This window comes from Equus przewalskii, chromosome 13, assembly GCF_037783145.1.
Source record: "Equus przewalskii isolate Varuska chromosome 13, EquPr2, whole genome shotgun sequence".
In the NCBI taxonomy this organism is placed as follows: Eukaryota; Metazoa; Chordata; class Mammalia; order Perissodactyla; family Equidae; genus Equus; species Equus przewalskii.
This window is the reverse complement of record NC_091843.1, coordinates 3,816,965-3,838,853: the sequence shown is the minus strand read 5'-3', so window position 1 is coordinate 3,838,853 and position 21,889 is coordinate 3,816,965. Positions and strand designations below refer to the sequence as shown.

Here is a 21,889-nt window from a genome sequence, read left to right as displayed (position 1 = left end):
CTTAGAGTAAAACACAAGTCCTTGTAGTGGGTACATGCATGTGTAAGAAAGAGGCAAACTGGGCACTCTGGCTGAAGGCCCTGAGGTCACCCGGGACTGGGCCGGGGCTGAGAGGGCAGGCTCCAGTCTTCAGTCGACTGTACTGCACCGGGCTGAGATTGTTATGTGAGCGAGTGTGAATGCATATGCGTCTCTGGGCACAGAGTACCTGATCCATTCCCGTGCTCAGGTGGGCAAGCGTGAGCATACCTGGTTGCACAGGTCACTGGCGTGTCTGAGTACATATGTGCTTGTGTACAGTTGTGCCTGTCACATGCACCTGGCCAAGGGACTGTACATACATAGGACTGAATGCCCAGGTGTTCCTTATGAAGGAGAGCCAGTGTGTTTATAACACGCACACCTGAATGGTCTGTGTGTGCATGACCATGCATGCAAGGTGTGCATCTGTCTGCACACCAGAACACATGCCTAGGAAGTGTCTGGGGATGGAGGTAGTAACTCTGCATGTCCACAACTGCCTGTGGGAGGGGTACGGAGTGCGCATATGCCTGTCACATGGCAGGTGTGAGATAAGTGTGTGCTGTGTAAGGTACATGCATGGATACTCAGTGCACATGTATGCATGTCCATGGGACCCCCTGCCAGGGTGTACAAAGGTGCACAAAGCCCCTGCCCAGGTGTGTGAATGTGCACTTCTGTGTACCTAGACGTGACCTTGGAGCTCCCTGGGCTGGGCCAGACCAGGCTGGACTCTTCACTGAGCATACACAGGCCTCTGCTGTGTGTTGGTGCCTGCGTGGGGCGCTGCCAAGGGTGCGTTGGCGGCATGTGTGTGTGCGCGAGTGAATGTGTGTGTGTGTGTGTGTGTAGGAAGAGGCATTCGCTCTCTTAGACCTTGCTTCTTTCTGTGGTTCGGTTTCTATAGAGACACTTCCTGTGGCAGAGAAAAGAGGTAGTGAGCTGGTGTTTCAGGATGTGAGGGCCCACAGGAGCGGAGCCGGGCTCTCTCTGCTGCCTGCCCGCCGCCGTGCAAGCTCTGGCCGGCACTGCCCACAGTCCACATGGTGCGCACCCCCCGAGGCGGGGACCCGTGAACAGCGACGGCATGCCAGGGAAGCCCAAGCACCTGGGCGTCCCCAACGGACGCATGGTGAGTGTGGGCTCCAGGCCAGGCCCACGGGAGGGGTGGGCACACCCAGGGTGGAGCCCAGGAGGCACACCCGGCAGGGCTGGGCAAGAGCCTGCATTCCGCCAGCGGGCAGAAGAAGTTGGGTACGGACAGCAGCAGGCAGTAGGACCTGGTGCCTTCACCCTAGGACCTTCTAGACGGCCTTGGGAACCTGTGGCAACCCTGGGGATGAGACCAGAGGAGAGGCGGAACAGGTTTCTGGTCCAGCCCCCACTGCTCTCTCACCTGCTACTTTGGCACCACCTGGGGCTGCTTGCATCCTAGGGTAGCAGGCAGGCCTGGCATGCCCCTTGCCTCCCGCACCCCCCATGGTGGCCTAAGCCCCCACATCTCACTTAGCCTCAGCCCTCCTCTCCTTATCCCATGCCCTGATGCCCAAGGTCAGGTAAGGGGGAGCCCTCCCTGGGCCACTGCCCTCCAGCTGGACCTGCTCCTGAGGCTCCCTGCCAGAACTAGCAGTCTTTGGGCAGCTTGGGATGGGTCAGCCGGGTCAGGCCAGGTTGACACAGCTTCTGTCTGTTCTCTTCCTGGGCTACCAGGAAAGGTAGGGTAGCTGGGCACTAGGAAGCCGTTGGCTACTGCTGCTGCCCCACCCCCTAAACCCTCTCCCTGTCTGCTTGGTGTCCCGGTCAGAGCTTCCCTCAGAGGATCCAGCTTCTTTATTCGTTCAGCAGATGGGACAGGCTATGCTGGGCCTCCCTTCTCCCGGCTAGGATACCAGCCCACTTGGCAGAGCCCCAGCCCCTCCTAACAACCCCTGGAAGGCCAGACAGTGTCCTAACCTCCCACCTGGCCCCAGCCTAACACTGTGGGACAAAGCCAATGAGTCTAGAGACACCTGGGTTCCAGTCTCGGCTCTGTTGTCCCTTACTAGGGGATCTTCTCTGACCCTCAGTTTCTTTATCTGTAAAATGAGGAGATTGGAACAGATCTCAAAGACTTGTTGAGATGATTAAGTGGACTGATGAATATGAGACCCATGACCCCTTGTGGGGGCTCCATAAATATCAGCCCAATGCCCCCTGCATTCTCAGCCCTTCTTCAAGGATCCCCTGCCTTACCAAGAAACTGAGCACCCTCCTTCCCCCCGACTCCTGCCTCCTAATTCCTAAGACTTGTCTCCACCTCTCCTTCCAGCATCTCTTTATTGCTCAGCCCCAGGCTAGTTGTGTGAGAGAGAGGCAGACTCCTCCAGGCTGGTCCAGTTGTCCACCTCACTATCTCTACCGTCAACCTAACTTTGAAAGTTCAGGAACCCTCGGGCCTGGCATTCTCCTCCTGGCAGCATGACGCTTGGCCGTCCAAGCCAAGGAGGAGCATGCCCACTCCCATGCCTGCCCCAGAGGGCAGCTGGGTTGGTGCTTCTGAGTGGTGCCCAGAACTGCAGGGCAGCTGAGGGGGCCTGGAGACAGACCCAGCCTCTCCCCGTCCCGCATCCACCCACAGCTTCTCTACCTAAAAGTTGTTCAGAGCAGGGAGGGTGCTCCAGCTTCACCCTGAGCCCCAGCAAGCCACAGATGCCCTGGCTCCTCTTGGCGACCTCCACACACAGGCTTATCTGGGTCCTTCCTGGGCCCGCTCTGCACTCTCCGTGCCACCTCTTGGAATCCTGAGGGTCACAGATTGGCCACTTGCCAGCCGTTGGGCAGCTTCCTGAGGCCATGCCCAGCTGAGATGGGGAGGGGGCAGGCATCGGTGTCTGTGGCAGGAATGTGCAGAGAGGCACCTGGGGCTAGGTGTCTGGCTCCTTCCATGAGGGAGACTCAGAGGAGTAAATGACGTGCTGAGGACAGCGGGCAGGTGGAGGGGCCCGTATTTGAACCCAGCCGATCTGACTCAATGCCAGGGCTGCTCCACCTCCCTGCACTGCCTGGCTCTGTCCTCCCCCACCTCCCCCTGCCACCACCCCACCTGCTGCGCTGTCATCTCTGCTGAGGCAACTTCATTTGTCAGCCTCGTCTTTCTGCCACTCAGCCTGTCAGGCAGTTGCAAGGAAACCTGTCACTTAGAGATGGCTCCCAGCCCCACTCCCAGAGATATCTTCACACAGGCCCAACAGCCACTTCATTTGTTCACTCACTCATTCATTCAATAACCCCTCCTTAGGGCCTGCTCTGTGCCAGCCCTGCCCCAGCCACTCAAGACCCAGGCCCAGAGCCCTAGCCCTCGCCCTCAAGCAGCTCTCAGTCTGGCAAGGCACAAAAGACATAGGGCAAATAGCAGAATAAAATTTGGGTTTGGGTAGGACCCAGTTCAGGGGTAGAGAAAGCTTGAGGGGAACCTGGGGACGGACAGCTAACTTCTCAACTCGCTTCATGCACTGTGGCATGGGAGAGTCTGGAAAGGACATGCTATCTGGAAGAGGGAATGGCATTGGGAAAGGCCTGGACATAGCGAAACAGGGTGTGTGCACAGGGACATGGCCCAAGTGGAGGCTGGGCCTAGAGCCTGGAGAGGGGAAGTTACTGTGTCTGTCACTCTGGGGGCCTGGTTAGTCTCCCCGTCGGACAAGGAGACCTGCAAGGCAGAGCCCACGGTACTTCCGCTGCATTCCTGGTGTCCAGCTCAGGGCTAGGGGTCAGCCCCATAGGCTGGCTCAGGCCAAAGGGGTCAGGCACTCTGGGATCTCTCGGGGTGTACCCAGAGAGGACCTGGGGGCCTCATTTTCCCCAAGCTAGGATGAAATGAGATCATGCAGAGTGTTCAGCACAGAAGATGCTTAGTAAATTGGCCCTCCCTTCAAAGTCTGACCCTTCCAGAAGGAAGAGTTCAAGAGGAGCCCCTGGGCCCTTTACCCCTATTGGCCTTGTCCACCTGTGCCCCAAGGGCTGAGGCCTGGGCCTCCCTGTGCCCTGGTACCTCTCCTGCCCACGCAGGAAGGCAGCTTAGTGGAGGGAAGATCTCAGGCTCCAGAGTCGGGCACACTTGGGTTCCGATTTCAGCTCGGCCACCTCCCAGCTGTGTGACTCCTTTGGGCTTAGGTTTCCTCATCTGTAGAATGGGAGTAATAACCCTTGCTGCACAGGATAAGGATGTGAGGACGGAGTGAGAACACGGATGTGTGCTGTCAGAGAGTGCCGGCCACACAATCAGGAAATGTTGGACCACCCTCACCTTAGTATTCTCAGATACCAGCGACCTCCCAGGGCCCTTTTCCTAAGAAAAAAGTATGGCAAACTGAGGCCTGACGAGACTCGGGGGTGCCGCTGGCTACCACACCCTTCCTCGACCATTCTTCCCCTTTTCTCCATTCACTCACCACTTCTCCTCAGCAGGCCGGGTGGGGCAAGGTCGGCCCTGCTCAGCACAACTTCCTCAGGCTTCGGAGCCTGGGCAGTAGGTCGGAGGCGAGCCGGCCAGCAGCATCAGCATGCCATTCCCATGCCTGCTGCTTTCCCATCTGAGACTCCATCACCCTTCCCAGCAGCCCAAGGAGGTTAGGAATGCTGAGCCCCATGCCACCCAGGGGGAAACTGAGGCCCAGAGAAGGGAATTTACTTGCCCTAGACTTGAACTCCATGCTTGCTCCCTCCCACCTCTGGAGCTCTGTTCTGTCTCTCTCAGCCCCAACTCTATGGATTAACATCTGGTGGGTGAGAGGGGCTCGGGAAGGCGGACTACAGGTCACCGAGACGGAGGTGCATAGGCGGAGCATCCCCGGAAAACGGGGCGCAAGGGCCTCCGGGAGTGTGGCGGGCTGCTCAGGGTCCCGATGGCTGGTTGGAGCACCAGGCCAGGAAGGCGCTTCGTGGGAGGGAGTGCAGGCTGGTTCCCTCTGGCAAAGAGGCCTGCCCTCCAGGAGCTACCAGACGGCAGGGGAGAGGCCCAGACGTAGGGGGCAGAGTGCGGCGGGCAGGAGGATTCAGGGGCCTGGTGTTTGGGGATGACTGGCATCTAGGGGCAGAGATCCGAGAGCGGTTGGGTCAGGGAGCAGGAGCAGATACCCAGGCAGAAGAAACAGCAAAGCAGGAAGCAGGAGTGTGCAGGGGTGTGGGGAAAAGAGAAAAGTTTGACAAAGTGAGGGTGGAGGTGAGGGAGGGAAATAGGGGAGGCGAAGGGGCTCATTAGTCAGGCCCAGGCAGAGCTTCAGCTGTAAGCCGGCAACTGCTCCACCTCCCAGGGCAGGGAGTGGGGCCAGGAGGACCTGGGAACCAGCCCCGCCTGAAGACACCCTCAGTTCAGCATAACGTAAAGAATAAAACAAAATAGGAGTGTGGGCTGGCTTCAGCCCCGGCGCCTCTGCCCTCTCTGGGGTCCTGGTCTGCCTGTGAGCCCCTCATAGGGGGCTCTGAGCAAAGGAGAGGCTGAGTTCGGGCTGGAGGGCAGGCCAGAGAGAGGCCGGTGTGTATGGGAGGAGGGAGAGCCAGGCAGCCACCTTGGGGAGGGAGGGAGTCAGTTTGGTTCCCAGAGACCTGGCAGGAGGGCCTGATGGAGGCACTGAGGCCGGAAAAGCCGCAGGGCAGCCTGGGGAGGAAGATCGTCCAGCAGGCTGATGTTGGGAGGAAGGGAACGAGCAGGCTGGTAGGGACCTTGGGCTTCAACTCGTCCTCCTCACACACCCCAGGGGTTGCGACTTTCTCCTGCAACCGTGGGAGATAAAGCGTCAGATCTGGGAGAGCAGAGGCAGAAGGGCGCAGGTGGGGTGCGCTGGGGAACCGGTTCCCCGCCCAGCCTCGCTGTGCACAAACTTTCTCTCCTCCTCAGCAACTAATCCCCACGCTCCAGGTGGGAGACGAGGCTCGAGGAGGAGCCCAAGATTCTAAAACTCAGAAAGGGAGGGCTGGGATTTGAATCTGGGCCTGACAGAGGCAGACACCTATGCCCCTTCCTCTACTGCAGGGCTTTCACACTTGAAAGCCGGAGCAGGGTCAGACACCAGTACTAACACAGTAACAACAATAAGTAGCATTCCTTGAACATGTACTCCATGCCAGATGGTATTCTGAGTTCTTTATATATATTTAACTTATTTAATCACAGCAACCCTTTGAAAGTCAGGACCATCATTTGCCCCCTTTGTTTAGGGAAAGAAAGTGAGATACAGAGAGGTGAAGCACCCTGTCAAGATCACACAGCACCAGCTTGAACTCAGGCAGTCTGGGGTAGCACCTGCCTCCATAAGTAACATAAATGCATCAGACTGGCTCCAGGGACCTCTGAGGACAGCGTGAGCCCCTTCAAGGGGAGGCAGTTGCCGCTGAGTGCCAGCCAAGGTGGCCATGCTGGAAGAATGCAGGCCAGCTGGGGCATCAGAGTCTTAAAGAGGAGACAGAAAGCTGAGGTTTTAAGTAAAACTCCTGATTTTTTTTAAAGGTATGCTTTATGGGGTAGGGGGGGAAGATTGGCCCTAGGCTAACATCTGTTGCCAATCTTCCTCTTTTTTTTCCTCCCCCCAAGCCCCAGTACATAGTTGTATATCATAGTTGTAAGTCCTTCTAGTTCTTCTATGTGGGCCACCACGAGAGCATGGCTTGATGAGCAGTGTGTAGGTCCACACCCAGAATTCAAACCGGCAAACCCCAGGCCACTGAAGCTGAGCACGCAAACTTAACCACTTGGCCGTGGGGCTGGCCCCAAAACTCCTGATTTTGAAATGTGGGAAACCCTTTTAAACTTTAAAAGAAGAAAGCATTCTGAGGGCCAAGATATTAATAATGTCTTACGTATCTGTACCTGCAGGCCAGCTCTAGCCCACAGGTGTGTGACCTGGGTGCTCCCAGGTGGGAGTAGGGAGCAGGGAGGGAAATTCCAGCCAGGAGGGCAGGGAGAGGCTTCCTGGGGGAAGAGATGTTTGCAGAACCATTTCCAGTGAGGACGGAAAGAAGGGACAGGTGGTGAAAGCTCCTGTGACAGGGCCTAAAGAAAATGTAGGAGGTGAGAAGGAGGAAGGAATTGGGGATGACTCAAACACTGGTGGTGGAGCCCAGGTGATGGGAAGAAAGACAGGATGCAGGGAAGCTGGTTCAGCGCCCTTCTTTGTGGCTGGCTGTGGTGCCTTCCATTTGGGACTGGTTAAGTTGGAAGGGCTTGCGGGACATTTGGGCAGAGATGTTAGTGGGAAGTTGACCATATGTTCTTGGAGCTGGGGAGATATGGGAGGCAGAAAGAGCCCAGGACAGAGTCAGAGACGGGCAGAGGCCACCTTGCATGGGTAGGAGACGACGAGGAAGCTGGTGGAGCTGCAAGGAAGGTAGGAAGAAGACCAAGGGAAACCACTGCAAGAGTCATTTTGAAAGGAGTGTTTTTCTGTTTCACTAATGGTTGGGATTCCCAGAGAAGTCGGAATTGTGCATAGGGGGCAGGGGAGAGGATGGAGTTGGCCTCTACAGCAATGCTATTCAGAGTGTGGTCCATGGATTAGTAGCACCAGCATCATCTGAGAGCTTGTTAGAAATGGAGAGTTTCAGGCTCCATCCTGGGGCTCCTCCCAGTCATTCTAATACACACTGAAGTTTGAGAACCCCTGCTCTATACTATAAAATAGCATCCTGTGGCTCATCCAAGGAGGGGTGGGACCCATGGGAGTCACTGGGCCCCAGGAGAAAACAGTTGCAATAAGGAGATCATCAGCAACAGAGACACCTCTCCTTCCTCAAAGACAACAGCAAACATTGATATAGCACTCACCACATGCTGGCCACTATTCTAGATGCTGGAAATGTATTAAACTGATTTGATCCTCACTATTATTACCATCATCCCCTATTGACAGATAGAGATGAACAAATAACTTGCCCAAAGTCACACAGCTGGTAAGTGGCAGAGACAGGATTCAAATCTGTGTTCCTCCTCACCATGCTATACACCTGGGCTCACCCAGCAGGTGCCCAGGGGGGAGGCGTGGGGGCATGGGAGAAGGCATGGATGGAGTCTCAGGGCACCTGCCCAGGGGCCTGGGGCAGCTGGAAGGTATCTGGCATGAGTCCCAGCACACAGTGGTTGGCACATGATGGGAGGGGAGCCAGGGACAGCCTGAGCAAACCCCTGAGCAAGCAGCGAGCTGGCTGGGAATGCCCAGCATGGACATCCAGGCAGAGGACAACACAGCTCCAGTCCTGGAGGCTGGGCCAGGAACTGTCCCTTGAGGGTCCACCCTGGGCTCTACTCTGACTTTCTGCCTCGGGTCTCTTGTAGGTTTTGGCTGTCTCAGATGGAGGTAAGTGACAGGGTGTGTGGAGGAAGCCTGGCTGGGGTGGGTGGGGTCTGTGTGTGTGGAAACACGGTGGGGATACCCCTGCCACTTGCTGTCTTTCCAGGGAAAGTACCTGCAGGTGGGGTTGGGACAGGGGCTGGGCAAGGCCACAAGGCTCATCTCCACCTGTCCATCCCCCTACAGAGCTGAGCAGCACTGCAGGGCCCCAGGTCCAGGGCGAGGGCCGCGGCAGCTCCCTCAGCATCCACAGCCTCCCCAGTGGCCCCAGCAGCCCCTTCCCCACCGAGGAGCAGCCTGTGGCCAGCTGGGGCCTATCCTTCGAGCGGCTGCTGCAGGACCCGCTGGGCCTGGCTTACTTCACTGTAAGCCCTGGGGTGGGATGGGGAGGGCAGATGGCAGTGGCCACAATGGGGGAGGGGCGGTGGGCACGGGGGAAGGCATGGATGGAGCCTCAGGCTGGCCAGAGTGGGATTCCTCTGTCAGCTTCCTCGTCCAGCTTTTCTCTGGCACCCTCTTCTTCCTTTCCCACCTGGGAACTTTCCTTGTCTCTGCCTCTCCTTTTCTCTCTGTGCCTCCAGATCTGGCTCCATCTGTCTGTCTGGCCTTATCTGTCTGTCTTGGCCTCTTGGCCCTGTCTCTATCCCAATCTCTTTGACCACATCCCCTGACTAGGTCTCTGTGTCTCTGACTGCCTCCTCCTTCGCACCCCCAGGAGTTCCTGAAGAAGGAGTTCAGTGCCGAGAACGTGACCTTCTGGAAGGCCTGCGAGCGCTTCCAGCAGATCCCGGCCAGTGACACCAAGCAGGTGGGGGAAGGGGGAGCTGGGGCAGAGAGGTGGGACCAGGGCCTGGGCCGACCCCTGACCTTCTCCTGTCTCTCCTGCCCCAGTTAGCTCAGGAGGCCCGTAACATCTACCAGGAGTTCCTCTCCAGCCAGGCGCTGAGCCCCGTGAACATCGACCGGCAGGCCTGGCTCGGCGAGGAGGTGCTGGCCGAGCCCCGACCGGACATGTTCCGGGCACAGCAGCTTCAGGCGAGCCGTCCCGGGGACGCGGGCTGGGTTGAGGGGGCGTGGCCTTGGAAGGGAGCGCGATGGAGGAGAGGTGGAGCCAGATCCGGGGCCTGGGGTGGGGTGGAGAAGCGGCCAAATTCGGATCCTGGGGCCGAGCTAAACGCCACGGCAGGGCGCAAGTCAGAGGACCGTAGCAGAAGCGGTGGTGGAGGGGATAGGGAGGGGCCTAGCTGTGGTCGAGGCGGGGCCAAGAGTAGGGGCGGGGCCTGGATCCTGGCGGTGGGAAGTAGGAGCTGGGGGCTCGCTCCCTGGGTTGGGGACCCGGCGAACCCCGAGGGCCGGGCCTGGAACTCCGGAAGTACGCAGAGTGCCCGCCTCAGGCTCACTGCCCTCGCGCCCGCCCAGCAGATCTTCAACTTGATGAAGTTCGATAGCTATGCGCGCTTCGTCAAGTCCCCGCTGTACCGCGAGTGCCTTCTGGCGGAGGCCGAGGGGCGTCCCCTGCAGGAACCTGGCTCCTCGCGCCTTGGCAGCCCTGACACCACGAGGAAGGTGTGTACCAGGGGCTGCAGGGGGCAGGGGGCCGGGCGCAGATCTGCGGGGGTGTGCCCACCGTCTGCATCTGGCCTAGGGCCTGACCCGTGCCAGCGCCTTCTCTGTACCCGCAGAAGCCCAAGCTGAAGCCTGGAAAGTCGCTGCCGCTGGGCGTGGAGGAGGTGGGGCAGCTGCCGCCTGCTGAGGGCCCTGGGGGCCGCCCGCTCCGCAAGTCCTTCCGCAAGGGTGAGGGCAGGATGCCACAGAGATGCATGGGGGCGTGAGTTTGGGCAAACTTTGAGAACGCCCCCTTCCTCTACTTGTCTCACAGACAGTCTATAAGTCTGTGAAAACCGAAGTGTAGGACCCTATGACTACCACGTTCCCCCGGGGAAGGGGGAGTGGGTTCCCAGGCTAGACCCCAGAATTTTGGGACCTCCCCTCCGTAGCAAACCCAAACCACGTTAGACTCCTGCAGGAGGGCTCCAACAGAGTCCACCTGGCTGGGGAGAGGCCTCAGCAGAGGGGTGGGTGTAGGGAGGGGGGCTCTCCTGCTCATTGCTCCCTCTGCCCTAGAACTGGCAGGCGGTGTGGCCAACTCGGGCTTGCGCCGAGAGTCCCAAGGCTCTCTCAACTCCTCCGCCAGTCTGGACCTCGGCTTCCTTGCCTTTGTCAGCAGTAAATCTGAGGTGAGCCGACTGCTGGGGGAGATGAGGGGCGGGCTAGGGCCACTCCTCAGGCCCCTTTGTGTGGCGGCCATCAGTCCTGGTCACTGTATCCACTTCAGTCTCCCTGCTTGCCCCCCATGGACAACCCCTCAGCCTCCTTACTTTCTTCCTGTCCTCACCACATTGGGCCCCATCTGTGTCACGGGTGCACATCCTCTTCAGCAGATGTGTGTGCAAGGGTGGCTGCCCAGGGGTACACAGCATGTGTATGGGAGTCAGTGGGTGGACCTGTCTCTGGGTGCCCATATGCCTGGGTGAGCACACATGTGTTCCCGTAGAAGACTGTACCTTGCCTACAGGTGTGCCCTTGGGCATGTGTGTTTGTGCGTGCACCCCGGTGAGCTTACCTGTCTGTACCTGTCTGCATGTCCTTGCATGATTACACATGACCTCCCCCAACTCCTGCCCTGAATCAGAGCCACCGGAAGAGCCTTGGGAGCTCAGAAGGTGAGAGCGAAAGCCGGCCAGGGAAGTACTGCTGCGTGTACCTGCCCGATGGCACAGCCTCCTTGGCCCTGGCCCGACCCGGTCTTACCATCCGTGCCATGCTGGCAGGCATCTGTGAGAAACGAGGCCTCTCTCTACCTGACATCAAGGTCTACCTGGTGGGCAACGAGCAGGTGCGAACCTGGCTTGGTCTCCAACTCTAACTTCCTTCCTGATCCTGTTCCCAACCTCATTCCTGTCTCTGCTTGGCTGTGACCTCAACTCCAGTTCCATTCCTAATCCCCTGGACCAACCCTAATTCCATCCCCGCCCCCTATCCTCACCCCCTTCCTAACTCCAGCGCCCCCCAAAACCCCACCCCTTACCCCACGCCCAACTCAAAATCAACCCAGCACCAACTCCTCGCTCAAACTCAGATATCCACTCTCATCCCATGAAAATCCTGTCCACATCCCATCCCCATCCTAGTTTCCAGCTTCACCCATCATCCTCACTGTGACGGTCTCTGGGAGGTAGAGTGGGAGAGAACCACTGCTGGAGCTGGGTTTTCCCCCATCGCTCCCGAGTTCAGACTGACCATCCCTGAAATGGCCGTTTGGGGGAGCCCTCACCTCCTCTGCCACTAGGGGCACCCAACTGCACCTAACCTATGAAAAACTCCTTTAGGTGCAAATAGCATAGCTTTATAGAGGAGTCTAGAGGAAAACTCACTTTAAACTGAACCATCTCATAAGGGGGATCTGAAGGAAGAATGCTGCATCCCAGGGAGACGCATCAGGATTTCATTTACCCAGTAGACAAGTTCTAAGGCCCTGCCAGGTGGGTGGGCAGAGGGCCCCGGGCCTGAGCTCTGTCCTCCAGGTACACAGGCTGGAGGTGAACCAGGCAGGATGTGATCAGCGAGGAGGGGTCAAACCTCCAGGGAGTTTCTAGGACAAGGTAGGGATTTCTGATTAGTCCCAGGAAGGCTTCATGGAAGAGGCAGCAGTTGATGAGGATGAGGAGTTTGCCTGGCAGAGCTCCTGGGGGAGAACATTCCAGGCTGGGGGAACAGCTGAAGAGAAGGCCTGGAGGTGGGTAGGAAGTGCAGGGCATGTTCAGGGGCCTGGAGCGTGGGAGTGTGAGGGCAGCAGTGGGAGGAGCTCTGCCCACTCCCTCAGGCACCCAGGCAGCCTCCACATGGGCTTTCACGTCTGCTAAATATAACTTCACCACCCACACTCCACCTGTCCCTGCAGCACGGCACAGCCTATGCCTGGGAGAGGCTGCCTCCTGGCCCTGGGCTGGTGCAGCCAGTGGAGCCTATGCGGGCAGTAGTCACTACAGCTGCTGTCTGTGTACCTACTGTGTGCCAGGCACTGTGCCAGACACTTCATATCCTTCTGGCCTCACAGCGGTCTTGAGGGAAGGGTCCTTTCTGCAGTGAGGAGACAAGAAGTGTCCTTAGTAGGTGGGGACGGAGAGAAGTAGACAAGTGTCAAAAAAGGGGCAAGGCCTGGGTGGCTGACCAAAGGTGGGTGCACAGGAAGAAATGCCTCCAGCTGAGCTGGTTGGGTTTCAGATGCCCGACGGACAAGGGGCAGCTGTTCAGGAGGCAGAGCCTGGCCTGACCCCAAAAGAGGCGCCTGGTGATTCAGGACCTAAGCCTGTCGGTACCCAAGCAGCCCCATAACCATTTCATGCCCACCCCTACCCCATGGAATTTCCAACTCTGTTCCCTTTCCAAGTCCGTCCAGCATTCTTGCCACCATTCTCGCCACCATTCTCCTTGGCCTTGGCTATGTCAGGCTCTGATTCCGACCTGGTCTCTTACCCCATCCGCGTCTCTATGCCTCACCCACCCATTGGCCTTTCTCTCTGACTCTTAGGGTGGCCACGGGAGGAAGTAGGGTGGTTTCCTCGGACCCCAGGGATCGCTTGGGGTGGTGGGGAGGGACTCTGAGACCCTGCCTGCCATCTGCAGAAGGCACTGGTCCTGGATCAGGACTGCACCGTGCTGGCAGACCAGGAAGTGCGGCTGGAGAACAGGATCACCTTCGAGTGAGTGCCCCTCCCGCCGGGCTTGAGTCCTGGGTCCCAACGCTCGCTTAAGTCCCAGTTCAGGCTGCTCTTCTCCCCCTCAGGCCCCGCCCCTTGAGCTAACCCCGCCCGCCCCCCCCCCCCAAGTAGTCCCACTCCCAGTTCAGGCTCCGGCCCCTCTCGAGCCTGTCCCAGGTGCGTTGGGGAGGGAGGGGAGGCCGCCTCTCAGCCCTTTCGCAGCGCGAGGGTCCCGTGCAGGCTCGAGTTGGCGGCGCTGGAGCGCGTGGTGCGGATCTCAGCCAAGCCCACCAAGCGGCTGCAGGAGGCGCTGCAGCCGGTCCTGGCGAAGCACGGCCTCAGCCTGCAACAGGTGGCGCTGCACCGGGTGAGCGGCGGGACCGCGGGCGCGGCCACGGGCGGGGGCGGCGGGGAGCGGGCTGCCTGTCCCGCGGGCTGCTGACCTGTGCCCGCAGCCAGGTGAGAAGCAGCCGCTGGATCTGGAGAAGCTAGTGAGCTCGGTGGCGGCCCAAAGAGTAGTTTTGGACACTCTCCCAGGTAGGGGGCTTGGTTCCCGGGGTCGGCTCTGTCCCAGGAGAAAGGGGGTCCAGGCAGGAAGCAAACACGAACGGTGGTGCTCTCTGCCGCAGGTGTGAAGATCTCCGAAGCTGGCGACAAATCCCCCTGCCGCAGCCAGGTGAGCGACAGGCGCGGCGCCCTCTTCCTCTCCTGCCCACTGTGTCTCCCCTCCTGGTTGTGGCTCTGACCCCACATTCTCGCAGGGCCGTCCACCTAAAACCCAGGACAAGGCCGCCCATCCCACCCCACTGTCCCTCAACTCGCTGGCCGAGACGCCCAGTAATGTCACTGGGAAGAGGCAGACCTGTGACATTGAAGGTACATTCAGGATGGTGGGTGCTAGGGACTTGGGACCTTGAGGGTGGCATCAGGGGACTGGATGCCGTTGGGGCTAGAACAGGAAGGCTAGGGGCCATTGCGATTGAGGGACCAGCGGGGCTGGGATAGGGATAGCGGGGCTGGTGGCAAGGAGGCATCCGTACTGGGGACAGGGAGGCTGTGGCCGTAGTATGGGCAGCAGGACTGTGGTGGACTAGTGTAGGCAGGTCTGTGCGGGCAGGCCCCCTGACTCTTTGGCTGCCCCTAGGCCTGGTGGAGCTGCTGAATCGGGTGCAGAGCAGTGGGGCCCATGACCAGAGAGGCCTTCTGCGCAAAGAGGACCTGGTACTTCCAGAATTTCTGCAGCTGCCTGCCCAAAGGCTCAACCCACAGGAGGCCCCACCACAGACTGAATCAGCGGCCCAGCCAAAGGAGGGCCCCTCAGACTCCACTGCCCACTCCGCCCTCTGACAGCTGCCCAACAGTCCAGGCTGGCTGTATGGCACCTGGTGGGCCAAGCATGCCATGGGCCCGCTCTGCATGCCCTATCTATGCCATGAGTGTCCCTGGCCCTTCCTGCCACGGGCAGGCCCTCGGGAAGAGCCAGGATGGAATGGAGTGGAGCTCAGAGGAGCCACACCCCACAGCTGCCACCACATGGTCCCTCATAGGCTTGCCCACCCATCCCTTGCAGCCAGGCCACTGGGAGGAGGTGGGCCTAGCTCCTCAGGTGCAGGCATGTCCAACACAGAGGGGTGGCGTTGGCAGTGCCAGCCTCCCTCTCCCTCCATGCCAAGCCTCAGCAGGAAGCAGGAGGAGGGGCCGGCCCCTCCTCAGGAGCTTGTATGAGTAAGGCCTGGGGGTATAGGCAGGCAGCCCTTCCCTACCCACTAGACTCTACTGGACATATGGATTTGGCAGTTGGCTTGGGCAGCTGGGTTTGTCCTGGATGTATGATATTGTTATTATAATAATTATTATTATTCTGCCATGAGGTGTGTTCCTTTTGTGCCAGTCTACCCTGTGCCACCCCTGACAAACCACACTGCCTCTGTCACCCAGGTCAGTGCCAGGAAGCTCCCGGGGACCTCAGGTGTGCCCCCTGACTTCCTGTTGTCAGAACGTCTCTTCCTGACTGCACAGAGTATCCGGGTGTGAGTGTGAGAGAGAGAGCAAGAGAGAGGGAGGGAGGGGAGGACGGAAGGAGGAAGTGGGGAGCGGAAGACCCTCTGGGGAGCTGTGCCTCTGCCAGGCGTCATCATGCTGCTCCTTGGTCTCTGTGGCTCTAAGTACGGGGTCTGGTTGCTGTTTTCCACTTCTTTTGAGGACTGAGTGTCTCTGCAGAGATGGCTGTGGGCTTCTTTGGATGCATCGAAGGCCTTGTGAGAGATGCTGGCTCTTATGGCAGGAGCAGGTTCTGCCCCTTGCCTACTTTTCCTGGGCGGTCTTCTCTATCTCCAGGGAGCCAGGGAAGCCCAGACCCCACACAGAGAGGGGAATCAGGGAGGAATTCCCAGAAGGAGGCGGCTTGCAGGCAGAGAAGCCAGACTCAGTCCTGGTGCTGCTGCAACAGAGGAAGCAGGGGACACCGGAGCCTTGAGAAGGCATCTCGGAGAGTGAGGGGCTCTCCTGACTGCCTCAGACAGGTCGAGCTCTCTTTCCCCACTCCAGCTCCCCCTCTGCCAGGAGCTCCCCTAACCCCCACCGCCCACTCCCTATCATGTACCTGGCTCCTCATCCTTGAAATTCATGGGAGAGATCAGTGTGGTTTGCTGGCCCATAGCACCTTTCTCTAAAGGCTGAACCCAAGCCATCCTCGAGGGCTTCAGCCCTCTGCCCCCTCAGCCCATTTTGTTTGGCTGGGTTGACCCAACCCCCTGGCTGCTGGAGTGGGCTCATGACCCAGGCCTGGCCAGTCAGAGTTTGGCTCAGGGATGATCCTCTGACCCAAGCCAGAATCCCAATCCTGGTCATTTTCTACTGTCTCCTGGGGATTTGCAGAAAGGACATGCAGGGAGAGAAGCTACATGCGATGGAAGCCAACACAGGAGGGCGGGACTGAGAGATGGGAGGACATTCCTGACAAAAATTATCTCAACACCTAAATTCACCTGTGCCTGAAGTCAACCACTCCCAGACTTTCTCGTTAGGCAAAGCAATACAATCTTTCGATTTGTGTATGCTTGTTACTCTGTGTGGAGTTTCTAAGATCTGCAACCACAAAAGTCCTGCTTCATTGAAGATCTTGGCTGAAACACCTCAGAGGAGCCTTCCCTGGTCACTTTACGCTCTGGTCTAAATGTTTATGTCCCCCCCGTCAAATGCATATGTTGAAATCCTAACCCTGAAGGTGATGGCATTAGGAGGCAGGGCCTTTGGGAGGAGATTAGGTCGTGAGGATGAACCCCTCATGAATGGGATTAGTGCTTCTACAAAAGAGACCCCAGAGAGCTCCCTCACCCCTCCACCATATGAGGACACAGAGACGGCTGTCTGTGAAACAAGAAATGGGCTCTCACCAGACGCCAAATCTGTCAGCACCTTGATCTTGGACTTCCAGCCTCGAGAACGGTGAGAAAGAAGTTTCTGTTGTTTAGAAGCCCCCAGCCTCTGGTATTTTTGCTATAGCAGCCTGAACAGACAAAGACTCCCTTTATGAAATGCTCCCCAACTTTGTTCCCCACCATTCTATCCAGTTGTCTTCCCTCTCAGCACTCGGCCCACTCTGTAATGATCTTGTTTACTTATTTATACTGGTTTGCTGACAATACAATGTACCTTCCCTGATGGCAAGGACCTTGTCCCTCTTAGTGACCACTTTGTCCCCTTGGCCTAGTAGGTTGACAAATGATGCTGCAGGCTTAGATAGCCCCACCAAAGGACGCAGAGACAGCAGAGCAGTGGGGGTCCTGGGCAGTGGACTGCGTAGCCCCAGGGTCACAGTCTGTGGCCAGAGATGCGGGTAGGGAGACCAGCCCATGTTCCTTCCCTGAGCAGCTGCAGGACCTCCTTCACACTTCTTGGGTCTGGGGCTTCTCCCTTGTGACACCCTTCCATGTGCCCCAGAAGAGAAAGGTGAGGACACCAGGTGAGAGATGGGGTATCTTCCCAAAGTTGGAAGATCCTGCAGGCCAAGCCCACCCTTCTGCAGACCCTCAGCAATGATGCCTATTACTCTGAGGGACCAATGAGATTGCCCCATGAGAAAGGGGGTCTGGGGCCAGCTGGAAGGGCCTGCATGGAGGTCAGCCCCTCCAGGGGGAGGAATTCACATCTTGTGAAGTCCCCCAGTTAGACACGCTTCATCCTTTATCTCATTTTTGTCCCCACAACAGCCTGGTGGTGATGAAACCAAGGCTGCAGGAGGGGAAGTAACCAGCCCAGGATCCTGCAAGTGTTGCTGGAGCTTCACTAGCACTCAGGCTGTCTGATTCAGGGACATACCAGGGAGGGTGTGGATGCTGTAGAGCCTCCAACAGGACGCCAGTGTCCTCTTAGAGGAGGGTACGTTCATATGCCTACTTTGGGGGTAAGTTTGGGAATTTCTGCTAAACATTAAAAACACACAGCCTATGATCCCAGCAGTGCTACTAGAGAGTTCTCACTCCCGGGCACAAGGAAACCCATCCCTGCAGGGGGTTTGCCTATGACCGAGAACTGGCTAACAGCCAAATGTGCCTGGGAGCAGGGTAACACAGTTGTGGTGGTGTGTCCATGCTCTGCAGTACCACACAGCAGATAAAGAATTGGGTGCAGTGTGTCCTGACATGGAAAAGTTTCCAAGACATGTTGTTATGCGGTAAAAGAAAGCAGAGCATTGCGTGTGGCATGATAATTTCATATAAGCCACAACTACGCCAGCGCTTATAAGTGTAAAGAAGAGAAAGAGAATGTTCTAGAAGGATATATGCTAAACTGACAGAGATGGGGAGGGGACCAGGACTGGAGGTAGTGGTCAAAGAAGGCCTATGCCTTAGCTTTAATTATTTCTAAAGGATGTAATTAAAAATAATTATAATCACACAAAGAACTCCCAGGGCCACTTCTTTGTCACTGCTCATCTGTCATCCCTTTCTCCAGAAGTAAAACCTCACTTTCCTTTTGGGGGCTTCAGCCCACTGCCCTCCTTGGCCCATTTTGGCTGGCTCGGTATGTCCCTCTGCCACAATCCCCTCTGTCACCCCCTCCCACAACAAGCCCCCTGAGGCAGTGCTGGGCTGAGGGAAACCCACTCCCTCCTCCCAGTTTCTCACTCCCGGAAGGCCTTGAGGCCCTGGGCCCTCACCATCCCAGCTTGGCCAGGCCCCACCTGCAGGCCCGTGGCGAGGGGCACCAGCCGATCAACCCATGGGGCCATGTTTCAAAGCCACTGCACAGACCAGGACTCTTGGGCGGTCGGGAAAGGTGGCAGAGCTGCTTCCACTCACCCCAGCAGGAGGGGAGCCCCAAGGGCAGTCAGCCTGTCCACCCAGGACCCAGAGTGAAGGAGGGGAGAGAACACACATTTGCTGACCACTCTGCAGCCTCCAACACCCCCATCTTACAGAAGACACAGGCTGAGAGAGTAGGTGTGGCTTCCTCAAGGACACCTGTGGGACCCGAGCCCATGGTTCCAAGCCTCTAAGAGAGAATCAAACTACCTGTCTCTTGTCCCCACACCCCCTTGACAGCCTTGGGACTGGGGAAGGGGATGGTACAGAATGGGCACGGGGCAAGCACAGAGCACACAGTGACTCTCAACTCTGGGCCAGGACGGGGGCAGGTATAGCCACCAGCTGCTCACTTGGAGCCTAGCTGGAAGTGCTGATGCAGCTGTGGGGCGGTGCTCCCTGTGGCAGCCACCCTCCCCTCAAGGGAGAGCACAAGGTGCACCCCACAGGGGGCCTGGCCTGGTGGTCAGGTGACTCTGCCTTCTTGGGGGTAGGAGGCTGGAACTCAGCTTCCACAGGGAAACAAAGTCCTGGATGGAGAGGAACGCACATAGTTGGTTACATTGAATCAGATGCAGCCCAAGCTGGGCACAGGCCTCTACTTCTGCACAGCTGCCAGGGGCTCCATTTGTGTCGTGGTAATCCTGGGGATTCCAAGAAGAGCTAAGAACATGAACGTGTCTATGTGTCCGGTGACCCCTGCTGGGTCTTGGCGAAGGGTGCTCTGTGACCATCTCAGCTCTGTCTCCAGAGAACTGGAGGTAGACCTTGGGGGTAGAGCAGAGGCAGGAAGCCAAGGAGAAGCGCCACAGCACCAGCAACCCACCTCCTGGCCAGCCCAGGGTGCCGGCTGCCAGACTGGAGTCCTGGCCAGCTAAGATGGGTGGGCAGAGATAACCCCACTAGCTGAGGAGGCCACCATCTTCCTGTCCCCTTGCTGAGGGGCCGAAGGAACTCAGAACCCAGACCCAAAACTGGAGTGTGGAGTGCGGAACTGGAGCTCGGAGCCTAAAGCACGAAGCCTGGAACTGGAACCTGGAGCCCAGATGCAGAACCTGGAACCAAGAGCCTGAAGTCTAGAACCTGGAGTCTGGAATCTGGAATCAGAAATTGGAGCCCAGAATGTAGAGCCCAGTGCCTAGAAGCAGAGCCCCAAGCTTGATATTTGATCCCTGACACTGGAGCTTAGCTCTGGGAATCCAAACCCAGAGCTTGCACCTGAGAACTTGGAGTGCAGGTCCTGGAGATGCCCGCTGCAGGCCAGAACCAGAGTGGGGAACCCAGAAGCTGGAGACAGCCTCCAGGTCCAGAACACGGAGCCCATGACCTGAAGTCTAAAGCCAGACCTCAGAGCTTCAGGTCTGGAACCTAGAAGCCAGAGCCTGGGCCTACCATCTGGGAGCGTGCTGTCCAGAGCCTTGCGCTCAGGTGTGGTGCCTGAGGCCAGCCTGAGGCCTGGAGCCGCAGGAGGAAGGGAGCCCAGGAGAAGAGGTGATATCTGAGAAAAGCCTGGAGCAGCCTCAGCTCTTTTGGCCACAGACTTTGGTCTCATCAGTCAATGAGTGACCCGTGCCTGAGCCAACAGGATTAATCATTATAGGGCACTTATCCTTCAAACAGGGATGAGGCATCCTCAGGTCAGCTGCCCCTGCCCTGGTCCCGCAGGATCTAATGTAGCCTTGTGCTCCTCATCTGGAAAATGGGGCTCAGAGGGGACAACACATCAGGGCCCAGTCTGCTCTATGCCAGTCAGCTGAAATTGAAGTCCAGACACTCTGAGAGAGGACAAAGTCAAGAGGGTCGGGGAGGGATCACTTTGTCCCCCAGAGGGAGGTGGTAGGTGGCCCCAACTGTGTCATCCAGCCCACTGGTGAGAACAGCTGCCTTGAGTATAGATACAGAGAAGATGCGTCCATGTGTGTGCACTGCACGTTCACGTCTGTGTCATGTGCATTCATGCTGTCCTGAATGCTGGAATAGAATGCTCACTGCCATATTCACAACGTACAGTGCTGTGCTGACTCATAGTGGGGCTTATAGGTTGCCTGAATAAATAAACATGTTGGTCAGAAGAGGCAGGAGTTCTCAAACTGTGCTGATGGGGAACCCTGTCGTGGGATTACACTGGTCGTCAAAGAGTTCCCCCCAAAAAACTCAGTTCATGGACAGATGGTCTAGAATGTTAGTTTTTGCCTACCTTGACTTCCCTCAAACTTTAGGTCCTACAGAAAACTCACACACAGCAAACTGTGTGTATTTAAGGAGCAAATGGATCTAAACAGAGAATTGCAGAAACAGCTGGTTGTGCCAACTTCCACAGCTTGCTCAGTTCCTGGACGCGCACACTTGTTCCTGGGATCGATCTCTGCTCTGTTCGGCCGGCAGTCGTGCCCCTCCTGGGGAAATTGTTTTCGTTGGTGTGACGAAATTCAATATCTGTCAGCCTGTTACATTGACGTTGGCCATGCTGTCTCTGCTCGCACCTCTCCTGCTCCTTCCCAACTCATTCCAAGCTGCTCCCTCCCCCAGCACTGCCCCAGGACGGCTCTCCCAGGTCACTAAATCTGCGCTCTTCTCACATTACCTGACATCTCAGCAGCATTTGACCCAGCTGACCAGGGTGTCTCTCTCAAAACACGGGTGACCCTGGCTTTTGGGGCACCTACTTTTCTGCTCTTCCTTCAAATCCCTGCCGAGCCTCTCAGTTTCCTCTGCTGGTCCCTCTTCCGCTGCCCTCCCTCAGACGTGCGTGCTCCTCTGGGCTCAGCCCGGGCCCCATCTCTCCTCACTGTGCATATTCTCCCTGGGGGGGCGCCTTCCCAGGCACCACCTGAGGCCTGCGAGGCAGGCAGGAAGCCAAGTCACTGTGGGCCCCCAGCCTGTGACAAAATGCTGATCTTTATGCCAGCAGAGGCAAGTTTTAAAAGGTGGAGGGGCGACATGGTGAGGACTGCATTTTGCGAAGCTAGCTGGCTGCTTTTTCGGAGCCTGGATCGGAGGGAGCAGGGACGGAAGCATTTGGGTAACGGATTAGAGACGAGGAGGTGGAGGAGAAGGGCGTGTCAAGATGCCTGCTCTGTTTCTGGCTCAGATGGCTGGGTCACATGCTGCTCGCTGAGGTCGGGGACGTGCAGGAGGCGTGTCGGGATGAGGAGCACGGCATGTGCTTCAGACCCACAGATCCAACTGCTCATGCCAGAGGCACCTCAGACACAGTCTGCACAGAGGGATCTTGGAATCCTCTCTCCCAAACTGCTTCACCTCCTGGGCGCCTTTTCTCACTGCGAGACTCCGCCGGCCCCCCAGGCTCCAGGGCCAGAGGTCTGGGGGAGCTGTGGTCAGAGTGCAGGTGAGCAGACAAGGCAGGAGTCACCAATCAAGGGGACACACAGAGTCTGTCACAGATGGGGAGAAGGCAGGCAGTGAGCAGGAGGGACTGAGATGAACAAGGGGCTGGGATGTTGGCAGCTAGAGTGCAGCC

General features: G+C 57.7%; 1 protein-coding gene across 3 annotated transcripts; it reads left to right on the top strand.

The window, feature by feature from the left end:
* Nucleotides 1–867: 867 nt before the first annotated feature.
* Nucleotides 868–14,967, top strand: RGS14 (regulator of G protein signaling 14). Of its 3 annotated transcripts, XM_070570256.1 has the most exons (15): nt 868–1,153; nt 8,327–8,348; nt 8,529–8,707; nt 9,058–9,150; nt 9,234–9,377; nt 9,765–9,908; nt 10,025–10,136; nt 10,467–10,579; nt 11,035–11,238; nt 13,029–13,105; nt 13,343–13,469; nt 13,558–13,639; nt 13,732–13,778; nt 13,864–13,978; nt 14,247–14,967. In XM_070570256.1, the coding sequence occupies exons 1-15, from the start codon at nt 1,109–1,111 to the stop codon at nt 14,447–14,449; spliced, it is 1,707 nt and encodes a 568-aa protein (XP_070426357.1). In that variant the 5' UTR covers nt 868–1,108; the 3' UTR covers nt 14,450–14,967. The 3 variants fall into 3 exon arrangements, with proteins under 3 accessions (XP_070426357.1, XP_070426359.1, XP_070426358.1); XM_070570258.1 differs by lacking the exon at nt 8,529–8,707 and having other exon boundaries at nt 925–1,153; XM_070570257.1 differs by lacking the exons at nt 8,327–8,348; nt 8,529–8,707 and having other exon boundaries at nt 933–1,153.
* Nucleotides 14,968–21,889: the final 6,922 nt, after the last annotated feature.